Below are 24,496 nucleotides of genomic sequence, written 5' to 3'. Positions count from 1 at the left end.
TTTGTTTAAGTTAGGTTAGGTTAGTCCATTTGTTTAAGTTAGGTTAGGTTAGTCCATTTGTTAAAGTTAGGTTATGTTAGTCCATTTGTTTAAGTTACCCATTGCTCCTTCACAGAACTCTAAAAACCAAGATCATTCGTGACTCAGCCAGAGTCCTTTGGCACAGCCCTCTTGAGACAGACTTTGTGACCACTCATAGGGACTCTCCTCATGTAAGTCCTTGCTGATTGGCAGAGAGAGAAAGAGAGAGAGAGAGAGAGAGAGAGAGAGAGAGAGAGAGAGAGAGAGAGAGAGAGAGAGAATATAGGCATGGATCACTAATGATAATGATATTTTTACTGCAAGAGGGACATTGACCAAGGGCAACTAAAAGAAAAAAAAAGCTCAGTGAGTGCCAGTAACCTACAGGAAAGTAAAAAAGGATCATCCAAAACTGGAGGATAAGTGTCTTCAAACCTCCCTCTTGAAAGAGTTGAAGTCACAGGAAGAGGGAAATACAGAAGCAGGCAAGGAGTTCCAGATGATGAGGATAACTAATAACATGATCTTGCCTCATTGCTATCAGGTGACAGTACAAGTGAATGGTTACTTTGGTGCATGTCTTGGTGCCTGTGCCTTCACCTACAATGATGCCACCACTCCCATGCTGACTGGCATGTAGCTCTGCCTCTTCCCTGGCTTGCCTTCATCAGGTAAGGGCCCATGGCATTCCCTCACCCTCACCTTCACGATCTAATTTAACTCATTCCAAACTTGTATTTTTCCTGACAGGCAAGGGGCTGCAGCACACCCTCACCCTGAGTGGCATGGCCATCACTGCCACCCAGCTCACCTGCACTGTAGCACTGTGGGGCGGCTTGCATTCAGTGGCACTCAGCATGCAGCCGGCTGGCTCGGCACTGCTCCCCTCCCCCATCATCTACATGGTGCCAGTCACCGTGGTTGCACTCAGCATCACGGAGGGAAGCACTGGTGGACAGTATCCTCTCACTGTGACTGGCACTGGCTTCCCAGACAGTGATGGGTGGGAGGCTGGCAGTGCCATTATGACTCTGGGTGGCAAGAAGTGTGTGGTTATCTCTGGTGGACCCACAGAGGTCACCTGCACAGTGCCTGCTGGTGTGAGTATAAAGTGTGTGTGTGTGTGTATTTACCTAGTTGTATTTACCTAGTTATGCTTTATTGGAAAAGAGTTATGCTTGTGCTGTCCCATCTCCATATCTTTTAATATCCAACTTAGCCTTGAATCCATGTATACTTTCTTCATTTACTATCTCCTCATCCCAACTGTTCCATACATCAATACTTCTATATGGGAAACTATACTTTTTGGTGTCTCTTCTACAAGCACTCCTCTTCAGCCTCTTTCCATGTCCTCTAGTGTCCCGTGTATCCCAGACCATTAAGTTGCTCCGGTTCACCTCCTCTACTCCCTTATATGCTTTATATATCGCAATCATGTCTTCCCTTTCTCTCCTCTTTTCCAACATTTGTAGATGTATCCTTTCCAGTCTCTCTTCATATGACAAGTCTCTGATACTTGGTACCATCTTCGTAGCTGCTCTCTGAACTCTCTCCAACTTACTTTTATCCTTTTTCTTGTATGGCGACCACACTACTGCTGCATATTCTAGTCTGGGTCTTATCAGCGACACGATCATCTTCCTGACCATCTCTTCATCCATATATGCAAAGGCCTGCCTTATTCTTCTCAACAAGTTATAGGTTACTCCTGTAATTTTGCTAATGTGTCTCTCCGGGGTCAGGTTCCCAGTCACTGTAACACCGAGATCCTTTTCCTCTTCTGCTCCACTCAACCTTACACCATTCAACACATAATTTCCTTTTACTCTTCTTGTACTTTTTCCAAATTCTATTACTTTACACTTCTTTAAATTAAATTCCATTTCCCATCTATAACTCCACTCTGATATCTTGTTCAGGTCTTCTTGTAACGTTCCACAGTCCTCTGCACTCTCAACTTTCTTCAGCAACTTTGCATCATCCGCAAAAAGGCTCATGTAGCTTTTCACCTTCTCCGTCATATCATTTATATAGACTGCAAACATGATTGGTGCAAGTATTGAGCCTTGGGGTACTCCACTTATGACTTCCCTCCATGATGATTTTTTGATCTTTTACCACGGTTCTCATTTTTCTGTTTGTCAAGAAATTTTCCATCCATCTCAGCAAGCCCCCCCTTAGCCCACCATTATGCTTTAACTCCACAACAATTTCCTGTGTGGCACTTTATCAAAGGCTGCCTTCAGGTCTAAATAAACACAATCAGCCCATCCATCTCTTTCTTGCATTATATCCACCACTCTAGAATAAAAACTCAGTAAGTTTGTAACACACGATCTCCCTCTCCTAAATCCAAATTGTTGCTTTAATATCACTTCATTTCCTTCTAGATACTGCATCCATTTATCCTTCACCAATCTTTCACACATTTTGCACACCACACTTGTTAGAGACACAGGTCTATAGATTAAGGGCTCCTCTTTACTACCACCTTTGTAGATTGGCACTATGTTAGCTCTCTTCCATTCAATTGGGACTCTACTTTCAATTAGGGAGCTTTCTATAATATTATGTATTACCCATGTCAACTGCTGATTGCACTCTTTTAGTATCCATCCTGACACTCCATCAGGTCCAGGGGCCTTCCTAACGTCTAGTTCCTCCATCTGTTTCTGGACATCCTCTTCAGTCACTTGGATTTCCCCGAGACCCATTTCCTCACTCATCTCACTCTGGTACACAAATGTTTTCTCTTTTGTGAATACTGACTGAAAACTCCTGTTCATTATCTCTGCCAATTCAGCCGGATCCTCACACATTTGACCATTCACCTTCAATCTGCTTATTCCTTCTCTATTTTTCATTTTGCTGTTCACATATCTGAAGAATAGTTTTGGTTTCTCTTTGCATTTGTCCATAACATCTTTTTCATAATTTTTTCTTTCTTCCCTAATAACCTTTACATATTAATTTCTTGTGGTTGTGTAGTTTTGCCACAGCTCCTGCTTTTTTTTTCCTCCGCCATCTATTCCATGCCGTTTCCCTCTCCTCCCTAGCTATTTCACATCTTCTATTATACCAGTCATTGTTATATCTTCTCTTTGTCTCTACTTTTGGTACATATCTTTTCACTCCCTCTTCATAAATATTGATGAAAGCTTCCCACTTCTTTTGCACATTACTTGCTGTGATAAGTGTACTTCAGTCCCCTTCACCAAAGTATCTCCTCATTTGTTCAAAATTTTACTTACCATAATTAAATCTTTCACTTTTATAATCTTCACATCTACTCTCCTCTCTTTTTTCTTTAATACAAAACCTTATCATGACATGGTCGCTTTTTCCTAGTGGACAACTATAGTTCATGTCTTCTATAATATCTGTTTCTTTTGATAATACCAAATTGATGGCTCCTCTGCTCCTCTGTATCTAGTGTTTTCCTCAACCCACTGTGTCATAATATTGTTCATTGCCAGTTTCAGAACCTTATCTTCCCATGAGTCTTCTCCTCCTCTTGTGTTCCACTCCTCCCAATTGATCTCTTTACAATTAAAATCTCCCATTATAACAATTTTGTTGTTTTCTTTAATTTTCTTTACAAGCCATTCTTTTGTCTCACTCAGCAACTGTTCATGCTCTTGTCTATTCCAGGTCTTTGTTTTTGGTGGGACATACACCACTGTGACATATTGTATTCCTCCTCTTCCATTTATTAGTTGTAAGTTTAGGCCTTCCACCAAGCCTTCTGCCTTTTCCACTCTCCACCCTGATACCCTTTTTAACAAGCATCATCACCCCACCTCCTCCTTTTCCACATCTGTTTCTTATCCACATATTGTACTTCCCCCTCCTAAATTTGATGTCTCTGAATCTCTTAGTTTAGTTTCTACCATTGCCATGATGTCTGGTTCATTTGCTTTCATAAATTCATTCACTTCATCCATCACTGAAACTAAACCATCCACATTAGTGTATGCCACTGTCTATGTCCCTCCCTCTCTTAGAGCTGTGCCTCTGCACCCTTCACTCTTCACATGTACCACTTCCTCAACCTTAGGTCCATTACTCTCCAGAAGAAAGTTCCTTTTCCTCTTGTGTTCTCTGTTCATTCCTTTCTTTTGCTTCACTTCTCAATTCATTAAGTTTCTTCCTTTCTTCCTCATTCATTTCTCTTCTAATCCAGACTTATTTAAACTTGTTACTTTTGGCTAGCTTCCACGCATTTGCCAATGTTTCTTCAGCTGTTGTTTGGGATTTTAGTTTGATTTTCAATGGTCTACTTTTTCCTTGATCATATTTACCAATCCTGTACACCTCTATTTCATCTTCCAGCTTTGTATCCCCTTCGTTTATCACACTCAGTACTAATCGAGCTGTTTTTCTTTGTTCTGCTTCTCTTTTATACCATTTTTTTTTATCTCACTTTCTTCCAGGCCAAAGATCATTACACTCTTCTTTTTATCTACAGTGTCTCTTACCAGGTTTTCCTTTTCCTTTATTACCTTTATAAACTCTCTTGTCAAGCATTCTTTACCTCTGGTCCTTCACTACTTCTCTATAACTCACTTTTTTCTCCAACTGTGTGTGTGTGTGTGTGTGTGTGTGTGTCAGTGTGTGTGTGTGTGTGTGTGTGTGTTTGTTCTTATGTAATTTTATTTTTAAAGAATTTAGTAAAACTTGTAATGTCTTATCTTTTAAAGTTAATTTGTCATATTTATCTTTATAGCTATGAATGCTTTGTGTGTGTGTGTGTGTGTGTGTGTGTGTGTGTGTGTGTGTGTGTGTGTGTGTGTGTGTGTGTGTGTGTGTGTGTGTGTGTGTGTGTGTGTGTGTGTGTGTTTAAAGCTATGAATGGTTCCTGCACACATAAATTGGTCAGTCAGTGCCTTCCACTGGCTAATTGCTCTGTCAGGAAAACTATATTTATATCACATACAAGCTGCATCACACATAGCTTGGGTGATTTGCGCCCACAGCACAGAAAGATAACACCAACAACATACATATGTTGGTGTTACATTTTTTTTGGTGTGGCTACTTTTTGCGTATGAGACAGAGCCAAAGCTACATGTGATGCTGCTAAGTGAAAAATGTATTTTAGGATTACAAATACTATTTTCTCACATTTTCTTTCCTCTTTTGTTTGTACAATTTCTTACTGTAAGAGTGTGTCATGATGGTGATGATGGTGGTAGTGGTGTTAGGTTAGGCCAGGCCATCACCTCCTGACCCTCTCCACTCTGGCAGGAGGGCACGGTGGATGTGGTGGTGGATGTGGGCGGCACAAGTGGCTCCCTCCCTTCCTCCTTCACTTATGACGTCTCACTGTCACCCACCATCATTGGCCTTTCCCTCCACACCCTCTCCCTCTTTGGTGAGTCTCTTATCCTCCTCCTGTTCCTCCTCCAGTTGTGGAAACAGTGAAGATCTAAGTCATAACAAATATTTTCTCTAATGTGTTTCTGTGTCTTATTTTCTCCTCTCTCACAGGTCAAGAGGAACAAACTTTGGCACTTCAGGATCAGTTCATGTGAGTGTCATTCTGTCCTTCCCTCCCTCCCTCCCACCCAGTAAAAGTCAGGAAAACATAACCTATTCCCTCCATCTCAATCTCAATCTCAATATTTAATGTGTAGGGTGCATATGGGGAGCTGGCTGCAAGGAGATGTCAGAGAGGGAAAAGGTTATTTGGGGGTGAGGTGAGGGGAAAACTAAGTGTCCAGGGTAGGAGTTTTATGTGCATGTTCTGAAATGTGGGAGTGTTAGGTGTTTGAATGCACGTGCTGTGTTTGTGAGGGGGAGTCCGTTCCAGCTGCATGTGGTCCATGGAAGTGTGAGTGCTTGAAAGAGTCTGTGTTATCGTGGTATGTTGAATATTTGTGGTTGTGTGTGTTATGGGTACTAGCTGTGTGTGGTGTAAGTATTCATGTTTGTTGATGTCAGTTTGATGGTTTGTGAGTTTGTGCATTATTGTCATTATTGTTAGTCTGTGTGCTTCTCTGTGAAGTGTGAGGGTGTCCATATTTAATTGTTTAATGCGTGTTGTTATGCCAGAAGTTTGTGTGTAATTGTTTTGTAATGAACCTGGCTGTAGCTATGTTGAGCTTTTCCAGCCTCTTTATATTTGTCTGTGTGTGTGGGTCCCCAAGACAGTGACCTGAGGGACACCTGAACAGACAGGGACAGGGTCAGATGCAACACTGTCAAAAAGAACACGTTAGGTCCTGTCGGAAAGAAAAGAAGTGACCCAGTGAAGAATTGGTCCAGTGCTGCCACAATGCTGTAGTTTCAGAATCAGTCTTTTGTGGAGTACTTTGTTAAAGGCTTTGGCAAAGTCTAGCACGATAGTGTCAACTTGTTTGGCATCACGTCTGTCTGGGTGTCTTGTAATGTCATGGTGGGTAACAGTGAGTTGTGACTCGCATGATAATTTTGGTTGGAATCCATGTCGTGTGGTCTGATAATACGTATGTTGTTTGTGTCAAGATGATTTATTATGTGTCTGTGTATGATGTGTTGAAAGATGTGGGAGATGATAAAGGTGGGAGAAATGGGGCAATAATTAGAAGGGTCACTCCAGACACCTGCCTTGAAAATGGGGTGACATCAGCACAAAGCCAGTCAGAGAGAAGAGAGGATGCATGAAGAGGTTGGGTAAAGATCACTTAGAGGATGGGTGGAAGGCTGAGAGCAAGGATGGGGGCACAAGTCTTAAGGAAAAAGGGGGGGGACTTTTATCAAGTCCAGGTGATCTAGTGGTGTCCAGAGTCTGTGGTGACCTCTGCATTCGGTCTGTCCTGATGTCGAGGGGAGGGAATGGGTGGGTAAGGGCTATTTGGCTTGTGTGGGGTTTTTCTGGGTGAATACAGAGTGGAACTGTGTGTTGAGTAAGTGCTCTTTGTGTTCTGGCGTGGTAGCAAGAGTGTCGTCGCAGTCTTTAAGGACAAGTACTGTACTTGATGGCTTATAAGCCATGCCTTTTTACCAAAAAAAAGTCTGAGAAAATAAGCATGCGTCTTATAAGGCCAAGGTTCAGCTTTGGAGCAGTGGCCACTGGTAAGTCTGTGGCAACAGTGGCCTTTAAAACAAACCCCAAACATCTTTGCACATGTAAACAAAGTGATGACCATTTCTACACTTCAAAAACAACTTTTTTTTGGAAGATAACAATGTATAACAGGTGGGACTTACCAGTAATTCACATAAAATAACACCAGTCAGGAAGAAATTAAGTGATGACCCTCACATTGCATGTACCAAAACAAACTCACGGTGGGTCACACACCAAACCTGGTGACACGTGCAAGATTCACTGTGTTCCTTAGTGTGATGCCATTATTCCTTGAAGTGAGACACACCTTCATACAACTGAAATTGTGCCTATCTTCTAACATTATTAGCTTGCTTACATGTTCAATAAAACTCAAAGCTAATGAGAAACTATTGCTTTTTTAGAAAATAGCTTACTATCTAACAAAACAAAAGGTTTTATAAGTGAAGAGAGCATCATACAAACTTTAGTATCCCTCTGGGCTCTGACAGTGTCTTTGCCTACACCATATTTGTTCACATCTCACAGCAGGATTGGTGTATGGTAGTGTTAGTAGGTCCTAGCAAATATAGAAGTTTTTAAATGTAAAATATTGGGGTCTAATAAGGATCTGAATATGTAAGAGAGGCCTTCAAATTTCAGTTGAAACCTTTCAGTTCATATTCAGAGCATATTTATCTTTTTTTTTTTTTTCAATGCCTGCCCAAAGTGAGGTGTGCCTTATAAGCCCATGCGTCTTATGAGCCGTCAAATACTGTATGTTTGTTTTGTCCTGTCTGCATGACTTGAGGAATTTGAAGAAGTGTTTGGTGTTGTTTCTAACATTATCTGTGAGATATCTACAAAGGTGTTCACGTTTGATCTTCTTTATGTTTTTTGGCAAGATTCTTTTGGAAAGATCTGAAGGCGGCCCATTTCCCTGGTGTGTTCTGTGATTGTTTGCATCTGTCATCTCTGTTTTCTGTGGTGTTGTTTCCATAGGTTCCTGGAGAACCAGGGGAGTGTATGTCTACATGAGGGTGTTTTCTATGGGCTGTAGTTGTTCATGGTGGTGTGTATGGTGTGTCAGGCTGTTCCAGTTTCTTGGAGGAGTCCAGAGTATGAGTCAGAAGATAGAAAATTGTCTCTGTAGAGTGTTTAATTGAGTCTGTCAGCTCTAGAGTAGAGTAGGATTGACCCACATCTGTGTTTTTGTCTTGTCGGTAGAAGGTCTATGTCAACTGGAACATTGTTGTGGTCATTTAGTCCTGGAACTACCTGGGTGTTTATTATATTGTGTATGTTGTTTTTGAGAAGGTCTAATGTATGGACTGTGGTGAGAAGGCCTCTGGCACCAGAGGGGTGTGTGGTAGCCTGTTTTTGTTGGCTTGAGTACTGTTTGCATGAGTGAAAATGTATTTTTGTTGTCAATTAGTGTGTTGTGTAGCTGGCACCTGTTTGTGTGGGGAATGATAGGGTTGAAGACATCAGTGTCATAGGGATTGGAGGGGGACGTAGTGGTCCAGTTGATGTCAGGGAGGTTGAAATCATGTACAATCCAGATGTGTTTGTCTGGTGTGAGGTGTGAAAGAGCTGTGTGAAGGTTGTGTGAGTATTCTGTGTTGGAAGATGGAGGTCTGTTGAAAGCTGCAAGTAGAACCCCATGGCCTCTCTGCACAAGACTTTCTTCCTTCTCTCACCCCAATTTTGTCCACCTCTGTAATGCAAAAGTTAATCTGTATTCTCAATCATTCATCCTTTTCTCTGGTAAACTCTGGAACTCCCTGCCTGGCTCTGTATTTCCTCCTTCCTATAACTTGAACTCTTTCAAGAGGGAGGTTTCAAGACATTTATCCTTCAATTTTTGACAACCACTTTTGACTATGCTTGGGGATCAGCACCTCAGTGGGACTTTCTTATAAATGTATTGCCCTTGGCTGGTTTCCTTCCTACATAAAAAAAAAAGTGAATTACAGTTAGAAATTTTTATGACTGTCTTGCTAAATGGTGGAGGAAAGACTTCTGCAGAATCTGTGTCGGGTGTTAAGCATGTTTTGGTACCTACAGTGAAGTCTGGGTCATTTGTGTGTAGGGCAGGAGAGGCACTGGGAGAGGTTGCTGGGGGAGTTGGGGAGTGGGGGAAGGTTTAGGTGAAGGGGGTGTAAGAGAGGTGAGGGTAGTCATGATGTGCAGGAAATGCCAAAAGCAATGGGAAATGGCCCTGGTTGACAGATTGATGGACTGGTGTTACAAGGGTGTTTAGGTGATGTGGAGCTTGAATGTCTTGTTGTGTGGTGGGATGTGTGGCTAGGTGTTGGTGGTTGTGAGGGTGAGTGTTGCTGGTTCATGGAAGGAAAATGTATATGAGATTTGTTAGTACTGTGTGTGCATAGCAGGTCAAAGGAGCTAGAGGTTGGAATAGGAGGTAGTGAGAAAGAAGATGTAGAGACATTAGGAGAGCCACATCTGCTGCAGATACACACGATACTATTGTTAATTGATCCGTGGTGTACCTGTGCAAACGATCCGATGCAGCCGACATGACACCACACAGCATGCTTGGACCGGTTACAGCAGATATCACATTGGATGCCCCTTTGCCTCACTCAGCTGCTTTGGCACAAACTGTCTTGAATGTGTGTTTGTATTGTTGTGGTGTGTTTTGGAGCAGTGTGAAGCATCTTGGCTAAGTGTGATGTTGGTGCTTGTGGATGATTTGGATGTGTGGTGTGGGGATGTAACTGTTCATGTCTGCACATGGCATATTAGTGTGTGTAGTGTAAGTGCCAAGAGTATTCCTGTTACCATGCTGAAGGCAAGGTGTAGCAGTATGTGGCATCTGTACTGGTGTGTTCTTACCTTCCATGAGAGTGTGCTTGTGTGGTGTTTTCTTGTTGTTGGCCAAAGCAACATTGCTGTTGCTGGTCATGGTGACTGGAACAACTGTTTCTGACATTTGTGTGCTGCCTTGCTGGGAACTTTTTTTTATTCTAAGAAAGTGATAAGACTTATTGAGTTAAAAAAAGTAAAAAAGAGGCCAGAAAGATTTTAGAAATTAAATTGTGTGTCAAAACATGTCAAAGCAATGTATTGAACATTTATCTGAGGAGAAGGCAGGGCAGGGGAGGGGCCAGGTGCCGGGGAACAGGAACAAGGGTAGGGAGCCGAGGTGGAAATGTCCATTCATCTCAGAGTCAACAACCAAATTCCCTAGTACTGATATAAAGTCACTACTTCCCCCTCTGACCTTCCTAGTAACCCTGACCTAACCTATCACTTTCCCAATACCCCTGACCTGACCTATGACCTCATGCCGCCAGATCGGATCAGAGCTGTGTTATACGACTCATTGGAGTAACATCAGCGTGAGCTGTCTTACCCCGGCACTGTCGGCTGGCACTCATACCCTGGTACTCTCCGCTGATGGCTTTGGTGCTGCTGCCAGGTGGGTGTTTCTCTCTCTCTCTCTCTCTCTCTCTCTCTCTCTCTCTCTCTCTCTCTCTCTCTCTCTCTCTCTCTCTCTCTCTCTCTCTCTCTCTCTCTCTCTCTCTCTCTCTCTCTCTCTCTCTCTCTCTCTCTCACTGATAATAGAGTGACGATGTTGTGGCAGGGAAGTGGAGTACGTACTGCAGGTGACCTCGGCCTCAGCTACCCAGGGGTCAGTGAAGGGTGGCACGCTGGTCAGGCTGGGCGGCACAGGCTTCAGCTCGGATTGTTCCTGCCTCAAGGTGAAGCTGGGCCAGGTGTATGAGTGTGAGGTGCTGCAGTGCTCCGATGAGGCCCTCACCTGCATCACCAGGCCCATCACCACCAACCACAGGATTGTGAATGTTGGCACCAGCTCTGGTGAGGCGCTGATTCATACACACACACACACACACACACACACACACACACACACACACACACACACACACACACACACACACACACACACACACACACTTGATGATGCAGAATTCCTGTTAAAGTATCACTAGAGTCACATAAACACCCTTGAAAACTCCAATAACATCCTGTGCAGTCAGTTAAACTATCTCTATCCTTGTTAAACTGTCCATAAAATCCCGAAAGTGCCTCTGAAAACCTGCAGTAACTTCCACCAGAACCTGTTAAAAGCAGTCAAGATAAGATGCTGAAACACTGATGAACACAGATGAAGCCTTTATCAAGCACCTCTCACTCACCAAACCTAGTCATCTTAGTACCATTTGTGGACTTCAAGCAACCCCATTACCTTCAATTTTCACAGAGACTGTATCATGGTATCCTCGTGTGCTGGAGGTAGTGGAGGGAGACTCAGTAACCTGGCAGTGGAGTAAGGTGTCTGAGAACTCACAGCTGCAGTACAGAGTGTGTGAGGTGGCCAGCCCTGTGGATAACTGTGAGGACGCTGATGATTCTGGCTTCTTCTCAGGGACACAGACTGTTGCAGGTAAGGACAGAGAGACTGGGATGAGGCGAGGGGGAAATTGAGACAGGAAAGCACAGAAGTGAAGTGAGAGAAATGAAGGGATAGAAGGATAGTGACAAGGAGAGAAAGAGAGAGATTGAAGAGTGTAAACAGGAAGGAAAGGAAGGAGGATGGATTGAAAAGAAAGAAGGAAGAGAGAGAGAAGGATGGAAGTGGAGGAAGAGTGGAGAAAAATGAAAAGAAATAGGCAGGAGGAGAAATATGAGTAGTTTTTTTTTTTTTTTATGTAGGAAGGACACTGGCTAAGGGCAACAAAAATCCAATAAAAAAATATGCCCACTGAAATGCCAGTCTCATAAAAGGGTCAAAGCAGTAGTAAAAAATTGATGAATAAGTGTCTTGAAACCTCCCTCTTGAAGGAATTCAAGTCATAGGAAGGTGGAAATACAGAAGCAGGCAGGGAGTTCCAGAGTTTACCAGAGAAAGGGATGAATGATTGAGAATACTGGTAAACTCTTGCATTAGAGAGGTGGACAGAATAGGGTTGAGAGAAAGAAGAAAGTCTTGTGCAGCGAGGCTGCAGGAGAAGGGGAGGCATGCAGTTAGCAAGATCAGAAGAGCAGTTAGCATGAAAATAGCGATAGAAGATAACAAGAGATGCAACATTGCAGCGGTGAGAGGCTGAAGACAGTCAATTAGAGGAGAGGAGTTGATGAGATAAAAAGCTTTTGATTCCACCCTGTCTAGAAGAGCAATATGAGTGGAACCCCCCCAGACATGTGAAGCATACTCCATACATGGACGGATAAGGCCCTTGTACAGAGTTAGCAGCTGGGGGGGGTGAGAAAAACTACTACTAATACTGCCACCACTACTACTACTACTGTTAATACTACCACCATGACCACCACTATTACTATTACTACTACTGCTACTGCTGCTGCTGCTGCTACTTCTACTACTACTCCCACCAGTACTACTACTACTACTACTACTACTACTACTACTACTACTACTACTACTACTACTACTACTACTACTACTACTACTACTACTATTGCTTTCCCACAGGCTCTTTCACAGTGGCCTTCCCCCAGCAAGGCATCCACTATTATGCTGGCCCCACACTGCCTGGTGGTGTGGTGATGCGGGGCCAAGTCAACGTGGTACGGCCACCTCATCAGGCCCTCAGGATGGCCGCACTGCTGGGTGACAAGGAAGCCACCTACCAGGTTGCCGGGAGTCAGGTCGTCAACATGAGTGGCTGTGACCCCATCCTGGAGATGCCTCTGGACGGGTGTGACCTCCCCGACCTGACCACACCAGAAAATGGATACCTGTACTTTCATTTCCACACCTGTCACACACCTGTGGTCTCTGCCCTGGCCTCCTCCACCACCAACACTGTGAAGGACCTGAGGTGAAGGCAGGCTGGCACAGGCCAGGGTCCCTCTTGCATTAGTGATGGTAATGGTAGTAATGATAGCAGCACCAGTGGCAGTAATAATGGTTCCCCACGCTGAGTGTTTCCTGTTTTCTTTGACACAGTGGCCTGCAGGTGGTGGGCGGCGACTCTCTCTCACCATCACTGGATCAGGCTTTGGTGACCTGGCCTGCCAGGTAGAGGTCAGTGTTGATGAAGCATCCTGTAGTGTGACCTCTGCTTCAGACACCTCTGTGACCTGCGATCTGGACAACCTGGACAACCTGAGGTCGGGTGCATACCTGCCCATCACTGTCAAGGCAATCAACAGGTGAGTGCAGCTAACATACAGACAGACAGATAGACAGACAGGTCAGCACAGATGAGAGAAACTGGATGTTTGAGATGATATGAGAAAAAAAAAAGGAACATGCTTCAATGACAGAAATACAGCTTTGTACCACAGCAGCATCACTACACCACAGCACCACCACACCTCACCACACTATCATACATCACATTACTGCACTACACCACCAGAGCATCACCACACAACACCATGGCATTGCCATGCCACCACAGCATCACTGCACCTCACCACACCACCACACCTCACCACGCCTCACCACACCTCACCTGCAGGGGCATAACAGTGACAGACATCGCAGGGTACAGCAGTGAGGGCCGTGTGGTGGTGGTGCCGCAGGTGTCCTCCCTCAGTCCCCTGGAAGGCTCCCTGTGTGGCAGCACCCTGCTCACCATCAGTGTAAGTGGTCTGCAAGGTCTGGTTGCCTCTCCTGTGGTGCTGGTGGGGGGCCAGACCTGTGTGGTGCAGAGTGTCTCCTCCACCACAGTCACCTGCCTCACTCCACCCTCCACCTCTGCCACCGTGGCCACCTTCACTCTGACTGTGGCCGGTGTAAGTGTTGTGTGTGTGTGTGTGTGTGTGTGTGTTTATTATGTAGGATGGACATTGGCCAAGGGCAACACAAATCCAATAAAAAAAAATGCCCACTGAAATGTCAGTCCCATAAAAGGGTCAAAGCAGTAGTCAAAAATTGATGAATAACTGCCTTGAAACCTCCCTCTTGAAGGAATTCAAGTCATAGGAAGGTAGAAATATAGAAGCAGGCAGGGAGTTCTAGAGTTCACCAGAGAAAGGGATGAATGATTGAAAATACTGGTTAACTCTTGTGTTAGAGAGGTGGACAGAATATGGGTGAGAGAAAGAAGAAAGTCTTGTGCAGCGAGGCTGTGGGAGGAGGGGAGGCATGCAGTTTGCAAGATCAGAAGAGCAGTTAGCATGAAAATAGCAGTAGAAGACAGCTAGAGATGCAACATTGCGGTGGTGAGAGAGGCAGAAGACAGTCAGTTAGAGGAGAGGAGTTGATGAGACGAAAAGCTTTTGATTCCACCCTATCTAGAAGAGCAGTATGAGTGGAACCCCTCCAGACATGTGAAGCATACTCCATACATGGACGGATAAGACCCTTGTACAGAGTTAGCAGCTGGGGGGTGAGAAAAACTGGCGGAGACGTCTCAGAACGCCTAACTTCATAGAAGCTGTTTTAACTAGAGATGAGATGTGAAGTTTCCAGTTCAGATTATGAGTAAAGGACAGACCGAGGATGTTCCGTGTAAAAGATGGGGACAGTTGAGTGTCATTGAAGAAGAGGGGGATAGTTGTGTGGAAGGTTGTGTCGAGTTGATAGATGGAGGAATTGAGTTTTTAAGGCATTGAACAATACCAAGTTTGCTCTGCCCCAATCAGAAATTTTAGAAAGATCAGAAGTCAAGCGTTCTGTGGCTTCCCTGCGTGAAATGTTTACCTCCTGAAGGGTTGGACGTCTATGAAAAGACGTGGAAAAGTGCAGGGTGGTATCATCGGTGGAGTAGATAGGACAAGAAGTTTGGTTTAGGAGATCATTAATGAATAATAAGAAGAGAGTGGGTGACAGGACAGAACCCTGAGGAACACCACTGTTAATAGATTTAGGAGAAGAACAGTGACTGTCTACCACAGCAGCAATAGAACAGTCAGAAAGGAAACTTGAGATGAAGTTACAGAGAGAAGGATAGAAGCTGTAGGAGGGTAGTTTGGAAATCAAAGCTTTGTGCCAGACTCTATCAAAAGCTTTTTGTATCCTTCTTGTAGGTTCTCGGGCTACATAAAGTCACAAGTTCCCAGTGCTTTTAATGTGTAGACAGTTACAAGTACGTAGGTGCGAGCCGGTGGCGGCGTGGTACAGAACTCAATGATTAATACAGAGCAAGGGGCGAAGTAAACACTAGTGAAACAGTGAAGCATGAAACCAATACAAACTATGAACCCTAACCAATACAGTGAAGCCCCGTAACAATGAAGCATTCATACTTCACACACTTTTGATATGTCCAAAGCAACAGGAAAAGTTTCACCAAAATCTCTAAAAGAGGATGACCAAGACTCGGTAAGGAAAGCCAGAAGATCACCATTAGAGCGGCCTTGACGGAACCCATACTGGTGATCAGATAGAAGGTTGTGAAGCGATAGATGTTTAAGAATCTTCCTGTTGAGGATATATTCAAAAACTTTATATAGGCAGGAAATTAAAGCAATAGGACGGTAGTTTGAGGGATTAGAATGGTGACCCTTTTTAGGAACAGGTTGAATGTAGGCAAACTTCCAGCAAGAAGGAAAGGCAGATGTTGACAGACAGAGCTGAAAGAGTTTGACTAGGCAAGGTGCAAGCACGGAGGCACAGTTTCAGAGAATAATAAGAGGGACCCCATCAGGTCCATAAGCTTTCCGAGGGTTTAGACCAGCAAGGGCATGGAAAACATCATTGCGAAGAATTTTAATAGGTAGCATGAAGTAGCTAGAGGCTGGAGGAGAGGGAGGAACAAGCCCAGAATCGTTCAAGGTAGAGTTTTTAGCAAAGGTTTGAGCAAAGAGTTCAGCTTTAGAAATAGATGTGATAGGAGTGGTGCCATCTGGTTGAAATAAAGGAGGGAAAGAAGAAGAAGCAAAGTTATTGGAGATATTTTTGGCTAGATGCCAGACGTCACGAGGGGAATTAGATCTTGAAAGGTTTTGACACTTTCTGTTAGTGAAGGAGTTTTTGGCTAGTTGGAGAACAGACTTTGATTTAAGTCTGTTTGGGTATCCCATGATTACTGCCACTGAAAAGTAGAACAGTAAAAAATAACACATACAAGTATACAGTATGCAAAACACATAGAAAGCACAAGAACATTTCACAAAAACCTGAGGAAAACAAATGCATAACATATCTTCTTTCCCTTTTGTTAACTTTTGAGTGCTGATGGCCTGTAATAGCTGCTTGCCTGCACTCACCACATAAAATGTTGTATTGCATTACGTAATAAAAGTTATATGTAAACAGCACACCAAGCAGCTTTGAAGGGTGTGTTTTTTTTTGGCACTGGGACCTTTAAAAGTTATATATCTCATACATCTGGCACACCATTTCATTCTAGGAGCAGCATGTACTACTGCATGAAAATGTGGAAATCCCAAAATGATAAATTTGAGAGCAGAATACTATCTAAATCAAGGATACTGAAGGGCCTTGGTGCACTGATGGGTGTGTGGAGTTCCAGCCAAGGCTGCATGTGTGTGCATATTTTACCTAGTTGTAATTTCCAGGGCCTGAGGTATGCTTGTGTGGTCCTGTCTCCATATCTACACTTGTGCAGTTGTTCCTTAAAGTTGTACACACTCGTTTCCAGTACTACCTCCTCACTGAGCTTGTTCCATACTTCTGGATTTCTTTGTTGGAAACTGTTTCTTTATGTTATTCAAGCATCTTTCTTTTTTTTATTTTTTTGCTGTGGCCTCGTGTGTATCTGGTATTTTCTACTTCTCTTAGCAGCAGTTTCTCATTATCAATTTCTTCCATTCAATTCCACAATTTATATATAGTTATTAAGTCTTCCTGTTCTCTTCTTTGTTCCAATGTGGCAGATTTATCTTCATTAACTTGTCTTCATACGTTAATTCTTCCAGTTCTGGAACCATCTTCATTGCCATCCTTTGTATTCTTTCTATTTCTTTGACATGTTTCATCTTGTGGGAAGACTACACTGATTTAGCATGTTCCAGCTTTGGTCAAATCATAGTGGTAATTATCTTTCTCTTCATACCTTTATCCATGTAGTGGAATGCTGTTCTAATATTTCTCATCGTTCTATATGTATCTCTGAACATCTTCTGTATGTGCATCTCTGATTATTGACTGTCCTGTATATTCACTCCCAGATCTTTCTCTTCTTGTACTTTTATTATTTCTACATTTCCCATTTTCTAGATCCATTTTGGTCTCTTTTCACTTTTTCCCACTTACATTACATGACATTTTTTCATATTAAACTCCATCTCACATTTCTTGCTCCAGTCCCAGATTTTATTCAGATCCTCTTGTAGATTTTCAGTCTTTCATATGTTTTTGTAATTTTGCATCATCTGCAAACAAATTTGTGTAACTCATTACTCCTTCTGGCATATCACTGGTGTAGATAAGGAAAAGTATTGGTGCCAGCACTGATCCTTGTGGTACTCCACTATCTACTTTTCTCCATTTTGACTTTTACATCCTTTACTGCCATTCTCATTTCTCTTCCCTTTAAGTAGCTTTCCATCCAGTTTATTATTTTTCCATTTAATTCTCCAACATTTTCTAGCTTCCATAGTAGCCTGTTGTGGGGAGCTTTGTCAAAAGCTTTTTTTTTTTTTTTCTAAATGCACACAGTCTACTCATCCATCCCTCTCCTGCATTATATCAGTCACTCTTGAATAGAAGCTGATCAGATTTATTACACATGATTGTTTTTATCTAAAGCCATACTGCTTTTCTGATATTATATCATGTTCTCTAGAAGTTTTGTCCACTGCTTCTGCATCACTTTTTCACAGATCTTGCATACTATGCTGGTCATTGATACTGGTCTGTAGTTTAATGGCTCTTCTTTTTTTCCACATTTATAAATTGGCACTATACCTGTTCTCTTCCATTCCTTAGGCACTCTTCCAATTGATACTGAGCATTTTATTATGTCATATACTGGTTCAATTAACTGTTACCTGTTAAAATGAAACCTGATACTCCATCTGGTCCTGTTGCTTTTCTCTCTTCCAGTTCCTCAACCATTTAATAAACTTCTTTGATTACTGTAATTTCCCACATTTGTTCTTTTGTGTTCACATCTTGTGGCTCTTTAAATTCTGATTCTTTTGTGAAAACTTGGTGGAACTTTTTGTTTAGCAATTCACTCATGTCTTTTGGATCTTCATATGTTTCATGTCCATCCTTCAACTGTTCTAGTTTTTCTTTGAGTTTAATTTTTCCATTTATGAATCTAGAATAGTTTTGGTTCGTCTTTGCACTTCTCAAGTGCATCTTTTACATATCCTTTTTCTTCCCCTCTCCTTATTTACACATATTCATTTCTTGCTATCTTAAAGTCTTTATTTTTTTGGTTTCCACTTCTTTTCGTTGTTATCCATGCTTCATCTCTTTTCTCTTTGCTCTTGCACATCTTGCGTTAACTACACCAGTTTTCCTTTTTCTTTAGGTTTGTATAGTGGGACATATTTATTCACTCCTGCCTCATATAGTCTTATATTGCCTTGCATATAATTTGCTCTCTTCAGCTTTCTCCTGTCCGTTGCTTCATAGAATCTCGTAAGATATTTACGTTAGCTTTTCCATAGTTTCTCCTGTTTTGTTTGTAGGATTCATCATCTGCACTGACATCACTGTCAGTCTCTATTTCTATCATTATATGGTCACTTTTTTCCATGGGGGACATGTACCATTTCTTTAGTTTGGTCAATTCCTTTTGTTAATAATAGGTCAAGTCTTGTTGGTTCATCATCTCTTATATATCTTGTATTTTTGGTCACCCATTGCATCATTGTGTTTTCTATAGTCAGCTTCAGAAATCTTTCTCACCATGCAGTCTTGTTTCCTCATGCCTTGAATGTTTCCTAATTTATTTCTTTGCAATTGAAGTCACCAACCAATAATTCTGTTTTATTACTTTTGATTAATTTACTCAAATGCTGAGTGGTATCTTCTGTTATTTTCTCACAGCCTTCCTTGCTCCAAGAATTTGTTTTGGGTGGTACGTGGGTTGTTATTACCATCAGTATTTCTCCATGATTATCCTCCAAGTTAACAGTCACTATTTCTGCTTTTCCTTCCCCATATTTCATTATTTTTGTCTTCACCTCATTTCTTGTCATTATCATTACACCTCCCCCTCCTTTGCCAATCCTGTCTCTTCTCCACATATTGTAGTTGTTGTTAATGATAGTCTGATTTTCTTCTTGTAGCTTTATTTCCGTTAAACACGCTATCTTCAGATTCTTTTTCTTTTAAATAGTCTTATAATTCCAGTGTCCTGTGTAACAGTCCGTCTGTGTTGGTGTACATCACATTCAGTCCTTCATTTTTGCAATTTTTTTCTTTTACTTTAATTTATTCCTTTTCCTTTATGCACCATTTTTTCACTCTGTCTCCAAAAACTCTCCAAAACTCTAAAAAAAGTTTAGTCTTTTCTTCTGTTCTTGATTAATTTTTCCCTTTAGCCTCTTTGTGTGTGTGTGTGTGTGTGTGTGTGTGTGTGTGTGTGTGTGTGTGTGACATGCAGGAAAGAGCTTTGCTTGTGCTATCCTGTCTCCATATCTATTTTTATCTAACTTTGTCTTAAATTTATGTATTGTATTTGTATCAATGACTTCTTTGTCCAAATCATTCCAGACCTCCACAGTTCTATGTGGGAAGCTATTTTCTTAACATCTCTTCTACATGCATCTTTTTTAAGTTTTCTGCCATGTACCCTTGAGCCTCTTGTATCCCTCATCACCAAGTCCTTCCTATCCAAGTTTTTCATTTCAGTCATCATTCTGTATAGTATGATCAGATCACCTCTCTCTCTTCTCTGTTCTAATGTTATAAGACAAGATTTATACATTCTTTCTTCATACATTAGATCCTCCAAACTTGGAGGTGACTGTTACTACTCTTCCTATTTTCTTATAGATTTCTTGGTATTAGGTGACCATACCACAGCTACATACTCCAATCCTGGGTGTATCATGGTCACAATAATTTTTTTTTTTATCATTTCCTCATCCAGATGTGCAAATGCTGTTCTTATGTTTTTCAGTGTTAATAGGTTTCACCTCTTACCTTGTTCATGTGTTTCTGGTGACAGCTTGTCAGTAATAATTACACCAAGGTCTCTTTCTTCTGTTCTTTTATTGTGTGTGTGTGTGTGTGTGTGTGTGTGTGTGTGTGTGTGTAGGGTCTGTTTTCTTTCTTATCCTGAGGTGCTGAAAGAAGGCCTTGGTGCACAGATGGATGTGTGGAGGTGCAGCCAAGACTGTGTGTGTGTATTTACCTAGTTGTGAAATACAGGACAAGAGGCACACTAGGCTCATGCTGTTCCATCTCCATATTGACTTTTATCCAGATTTTCTTTAAATTTATGGACTGTCTTGGCACACACAGTCTCATCAATAAATGAATTCCACACTGCTATGCTCCTGTGGGGAAAGCTATGTTTCTTGATGTCTCTTCTGCAAACACTCCTTATCAATTTCCTTCCATGTCCTCTGGTATCTCTCTTATCAGGTATCACAAGATTATCCCTGCCCAATTTTTTCATCCCTTCCAATATTCTGTATAGTGCTATCAAATCACCTCTTTCCCTCCTTTTTTGTAGTGTAGTTGGGCCCAATCTCATAAACTTCTCTTCATAACTATGCCCTCTTAGGCTTGTAGGGATTTTAGTTGCAGCTCTCTGAATTCTTTCTAGCTTCCTGATATCCTTCGTCAAACTTGGTGAGCACACTAATGCTGCATACTCCAGTCCTGGATGTGTCATTGTTGTTTACAATTTTTTTTTTATCATATCATCTTCATTGTCGGTGAATGCCATCTTCATGTTTCTCAGCAGATTGCATGTTTATCCAGTGATCTTGTTTACATGCTTCACAAATGACACTTTATTAGAAATGATTGCTCCCAGATCTTTTTCTCTGATCTTATAGTAATTTTCTCATTTCCCAAATAGTAGATGCCTTCTGTTTTTCTCACATTTTTTCTAAACTTCACCACACTACATTTCTTGGCATTAAACTCCATGTTCCATCTCAACAATCATTTATTTATCTTAATTAGGTCTTGATTCAGAGCTTTGCAGTCTTTTTCATTTGTTACTTTTCTCATAATCTTGGCATCATCAGCAAAGAGACTCATGTGGCTTATCATTCCTTCCATCATGTCATTTACATATATTGCAGAACTTCACTTATTACTGGTTTCCACTTTGACTTATTGCCTCTGATTACTGTCCTCATTTATCTCTCCGTCAAGAAGTTGGTCATGCATTTTAATAACGATCCTCCCAATCTTCCTATATTTTTCAGTTATCCATATTAGCCTTCTGTATGGTACTTTGTATAATGCGTTTTGCAGGTCTAAGTACATGCAGTCAGTCCATCCATCTCTCTCTTGCACTATGTCCATTACTCTTGTGTAGAAGCTTATCAAATTTGTTACACAAGATCTTCCTTCTCTGAATCCAAATTGTCTGTCTGTTATCACATTGTTGTCTTCCAGGCATTTCACCCATCTGTTCTTGATGATCTTTTTGCAGATGTTTGGTACCACACTTGTCAGCAATACTGGTCTATTGTTAAATGAGTCTCCTTTACTTCCAGCCTTGTGAATTGGGTAATATTCGCCTATTTCCAATCTTTGGGTACTTTTCCTTCCAACAGGGTGGTGCTAATTATATTGTGTATCACCTTAGCTAGTTTTGGGCTACACTTCTTTAGAATCCAGCTTGACAGACTATCAGGTCCCATTGCTTTCCATACTCCCAGCTCTTCCAATATATTCTTTACTTCTTCTGTTGATGTTACTACCTCTTTCAGACCAGTCCCATTTTCCATCACTATCCTTTCTTCCCTAAAATAATTTTCTTTAGTAAGCAGTGAGTGGAAGTGTCTGTTGAACACTTCAGCCATCTCTTTTGGGTCTTCGACCATTTCTTCTCCAACTATTACTCAGCTGATGTCTTCTTTACTCCTCAATTTTCCATTCATAAATTTTTAAAACAGTTTTGGTTGGTCTTTGCATTTATGCACAACATTCTTTTCATAATTCTACTCATCTCTCTGTATTTTAACATATTCATTCCTCTTTCTTAAATAATTGGTCCACAAGTCATGTCTCTTATATTTCTTCCACATTCCATGCTTTTTTCTGTCTCCAGTCTAGCTGTAGCACATCTCTTGTTACTCCAGTCCTTCTTAAAAAGGTTTTCTGTTGATTTCATAGGTGTCCATTTCCCCTCTCCTTTATTATAAATGTTCAGGAAGGTGGTCCACTCTCCTTCTATATCACCCATTTGAAATACTTTGTTCCAATCCATTTCAATGAAATACTTCCTAAGCTGTCCAAAATTTGTCTCACTGCAGTTCAACCATTCTCTCCTGTGGTCTTTTCTCATATCTATGTTTTTATTCATTACTAAGAACTGAATCAATGCATAGTCACTTTTATCTATTGTTTTTTTGTGTTTTAAATCCTCTATTATGGCTTGTTCCTTCGTAAAAATTAGATCCAGCTTTGACAGTATTTCATTTTCTCTGAATTTTGTGTCTTCTTTAACCCACTACATCAGAATATTCTCAACAGCCAACTCCAGTAATTTGGTCCCCCTGTGATGACTTGCTACGTTATGTGGTCCAATTTTCCCAAGATACCTCTTTACAGTTAAAGTCTCCCGTCACTAGTTCACCTCATTTTCATCCAGCAACTTGGATAAACATGCCTTTATGTCTTTCAGCATTCTCTTGTATTCTTCCTCACCCCTTGAGTTGGAATAAGGGAAACATAGGTCACTGCAGTATTTTGGCATCTTCCCACATTTCTTTTTAAGGCTATTTTCAGTACCTCTGCCTTCCCCTCCCCACATGTAGTAGATTTCACTGTCAATCCTTGTCTAATTAGGAGCATCACACCTAAACCCTGCTTAAATCTTTTATTTCTCATTCAGAGGTTGTAATTTCCATCACCAATATCTAAAACGTCCACATCACTCTCCAGTTTTGTTTCAACAATTGCCATGATATCTGGCTTCTCTTCTCTCTTAAACAGTCTCTAACTTTCAACACTACTGGTATCAGACCATTTAAGTTAGTATACTCCACTTTTAAACCTCCCCTTCTGCATTGTCCTCTTTCCTCTACCACTTTCTCTGCCTCATGTCTGTGACCCTTCAATAGAACCTCTTCTCCACTTCTGGTCTTTTTTCGTTTTTTTTTTTTTTCATTTAATTCTCTTCTTAGTTCATTTATAGTAGCTCTCTCTTCTCTGGTCCTATCTTTTTCATCCACACTTGGTTGTACTCTTCAACTCTGGCCAATTTCTAAACTTTGCCTAATATTTCTTCAGCTGCTGCTTGTGACCTGTGTGTGTGTGTGTGTGTGTGTGTGTGTGTGTGTGTGTGTGTGTGTGTGTGTGTGTGTAGAGTTGTTGTAAGCCAGCTTCTCACTATTTATGAGTTACGTTAGAGCTGTGAAGTCTTTCTGCTCACCAAGTACTGTTACTTCACTCTCATTCCTCAAGTCAAATTACCTAGTGGTTGGCCCAAGGGTTTGAGTGGGGCATGCCATAAACACAGCTCTAAAAGTTCTATAATTATTTATTAACCAATGAATTATGATCCCAGTCATTACTCCTTAACAGCAAAGTGAGTGATGTGTTGGGCCAAAGCACAAGGGGATGGTTTTGGCTGCACATGTGTTGTCATTCTGAACAGCTGAATGAGGGTTGTCTTGTGAGGCTGAACTGCTTGCATCACCATTACTCTTGTGGGGGGCAGTGACAGATGAGTGAGTGTTGTCTTGTGAGCCACTTGTGTCTTGTGAGCCACTTTCGCCGTCATTAGTCTTGCATGGGGTGGTGACGGCACTGGTGTCAGTACTATGTCATAGTGTTTTATTTCTATTCCTGAGGTGCTGAGAGAAGGCCTTGGTGCACTGATAGGTGTGTGGAGGTGTGTCTAAGGCTGTGTGTGTGTGAGTGTGTGTGCATACATGAAGTTAAAAGAACACTTGTCTTCACTCTAAACTTGAGGCAAGAGGAACACAGCAGAGTACTGAGTCAGAGCTGCTGCCTGGATGTGTGGTGAGGCACTGTTGGCCGTGGTACTCATGTGTGCATTACTGTATTACCACATGGCACATCTTCCTTTCAGTGCAGAATGATCAAGATGAGTGAATTATTTAAGTCTGTCACCATATCTAAGACTAGATGTGTATCCAACATCAACAGTGTCTTGGCAAAAGACTATATAAATTCCTTTTCTCGTCTCAAACCATAATATGGTAATTTGGTGTCTTTTGAGTGACTAAATCTTATAAAGCTTAAAAGAAAATCTCCTGCAGGTGCCGGCCAAGATGGACACCCTTACCTTCACCTACAGTGAGGCACTCACCCCTGTGGTCACCAGCATGGCAGTGCAGGGCGAGGAAGTGACATTGTCTGGCCACAACTTTGGCAGTGACAACACCAAGGTCACCATC

The 24,496-nt window shown here is 41.7% G+C and overlaps 2 protein-coding genes across 4 annotated transcripts in view; both read left to right on the top strand.

Moving 5' to 3' along the window:
• The window catches only part of LOC135097948 (uncharacterized), a 14,823-nt gene extending 9,426 nt beyond the window's left edge, over positions 1-5,397 (top strand). The window contains exons 5-7 of one of the 3 annotated variants that reach the window (XM_064000077.1): positions 116-212; positions 566-692; positions 772-908. In XM_064000077.1, the coding sequence (XP_063856147.1) occupies positions 116-212; positions 566-661 (193 nt within the window). In that variant the 3' untranslated portion in view covers positions 662-692; positions 772-908. Of the gene's footprint in view, positions 1-115; positions 213-565; positions 693-771; positions 1,122-5,271 lie in introns of those variants that run through there. The other 2 variants (XR_010266373.1, XM_064000078.1) reach the window with 2 other exon arrangements.
• Positions 1,047-24,496, top strand: LOC135097942 (fibrocystin-L-like). The gene is made up of 9 exons (XM_064000067.1): positions 1,047-1,121; positions 1,992-2,080; positions 5,515-5,554; positions 10,375-10,499; positions 10,665-10,900; positions 11,307-11,489; positions 12,540-12,888; positions 13,017-13,222; positions 24,359-24,496. The coding sequence occupies exons 1-8, from the start codon at positions 1,047-1,049 to the stop codon at positions 13,090-13,092; spliced, it is 1,173 nt and encodes a 390-aa protein (XP_063856137.1). The 3' UTR covers positions 13,093-13,222; positions 24,359-24,496.

Source organism: Scylla paramamosain, unplaced genomic scaffold, assembly GCF_035594125.1.
Source record: "Scylla paramamosain isolate STU-SP2022 unplaced genomic scaffold, ASM3559412v1 Contig37, whole genome shotgun sequence".
NCBI lineage: Eukaryota > Metazoa > Arthropoda > Malacostraca > Decapoda > Portunidae > Scylla > Scylla paramamosain.
The sequence above is the reverse complement of the archived record's forward strand: the minus strand, read 5'-3'. Positions and strand labels throughout refer to the sequence as shown.

Bases quoted from the DNA above. Each gene is read 5' to 3' on its own strand.
- LOC135097942 (XM_064000067.1), top strand. From the start codon at position 1,047: ATGACTCTGGGTGGCAAGAAGTGTGTGGTTATCTCTGGTGGACCCACA. The intron at 1,122-1,991 runs GTGAGTATAAAG...AACTTTCTTCAG, and splicing joins CCTGCACAGTGCCTGCTGGT to CAACTTTGCATCATCCGCAA. The intron at 10,500-10,664 runs GTGGGTGTTTCT...ATGTTGTGGCAG, and splicing joins GGCTTTGGTGCTGCTGCCAG to GGAAGTGGAGTACGTACTGC.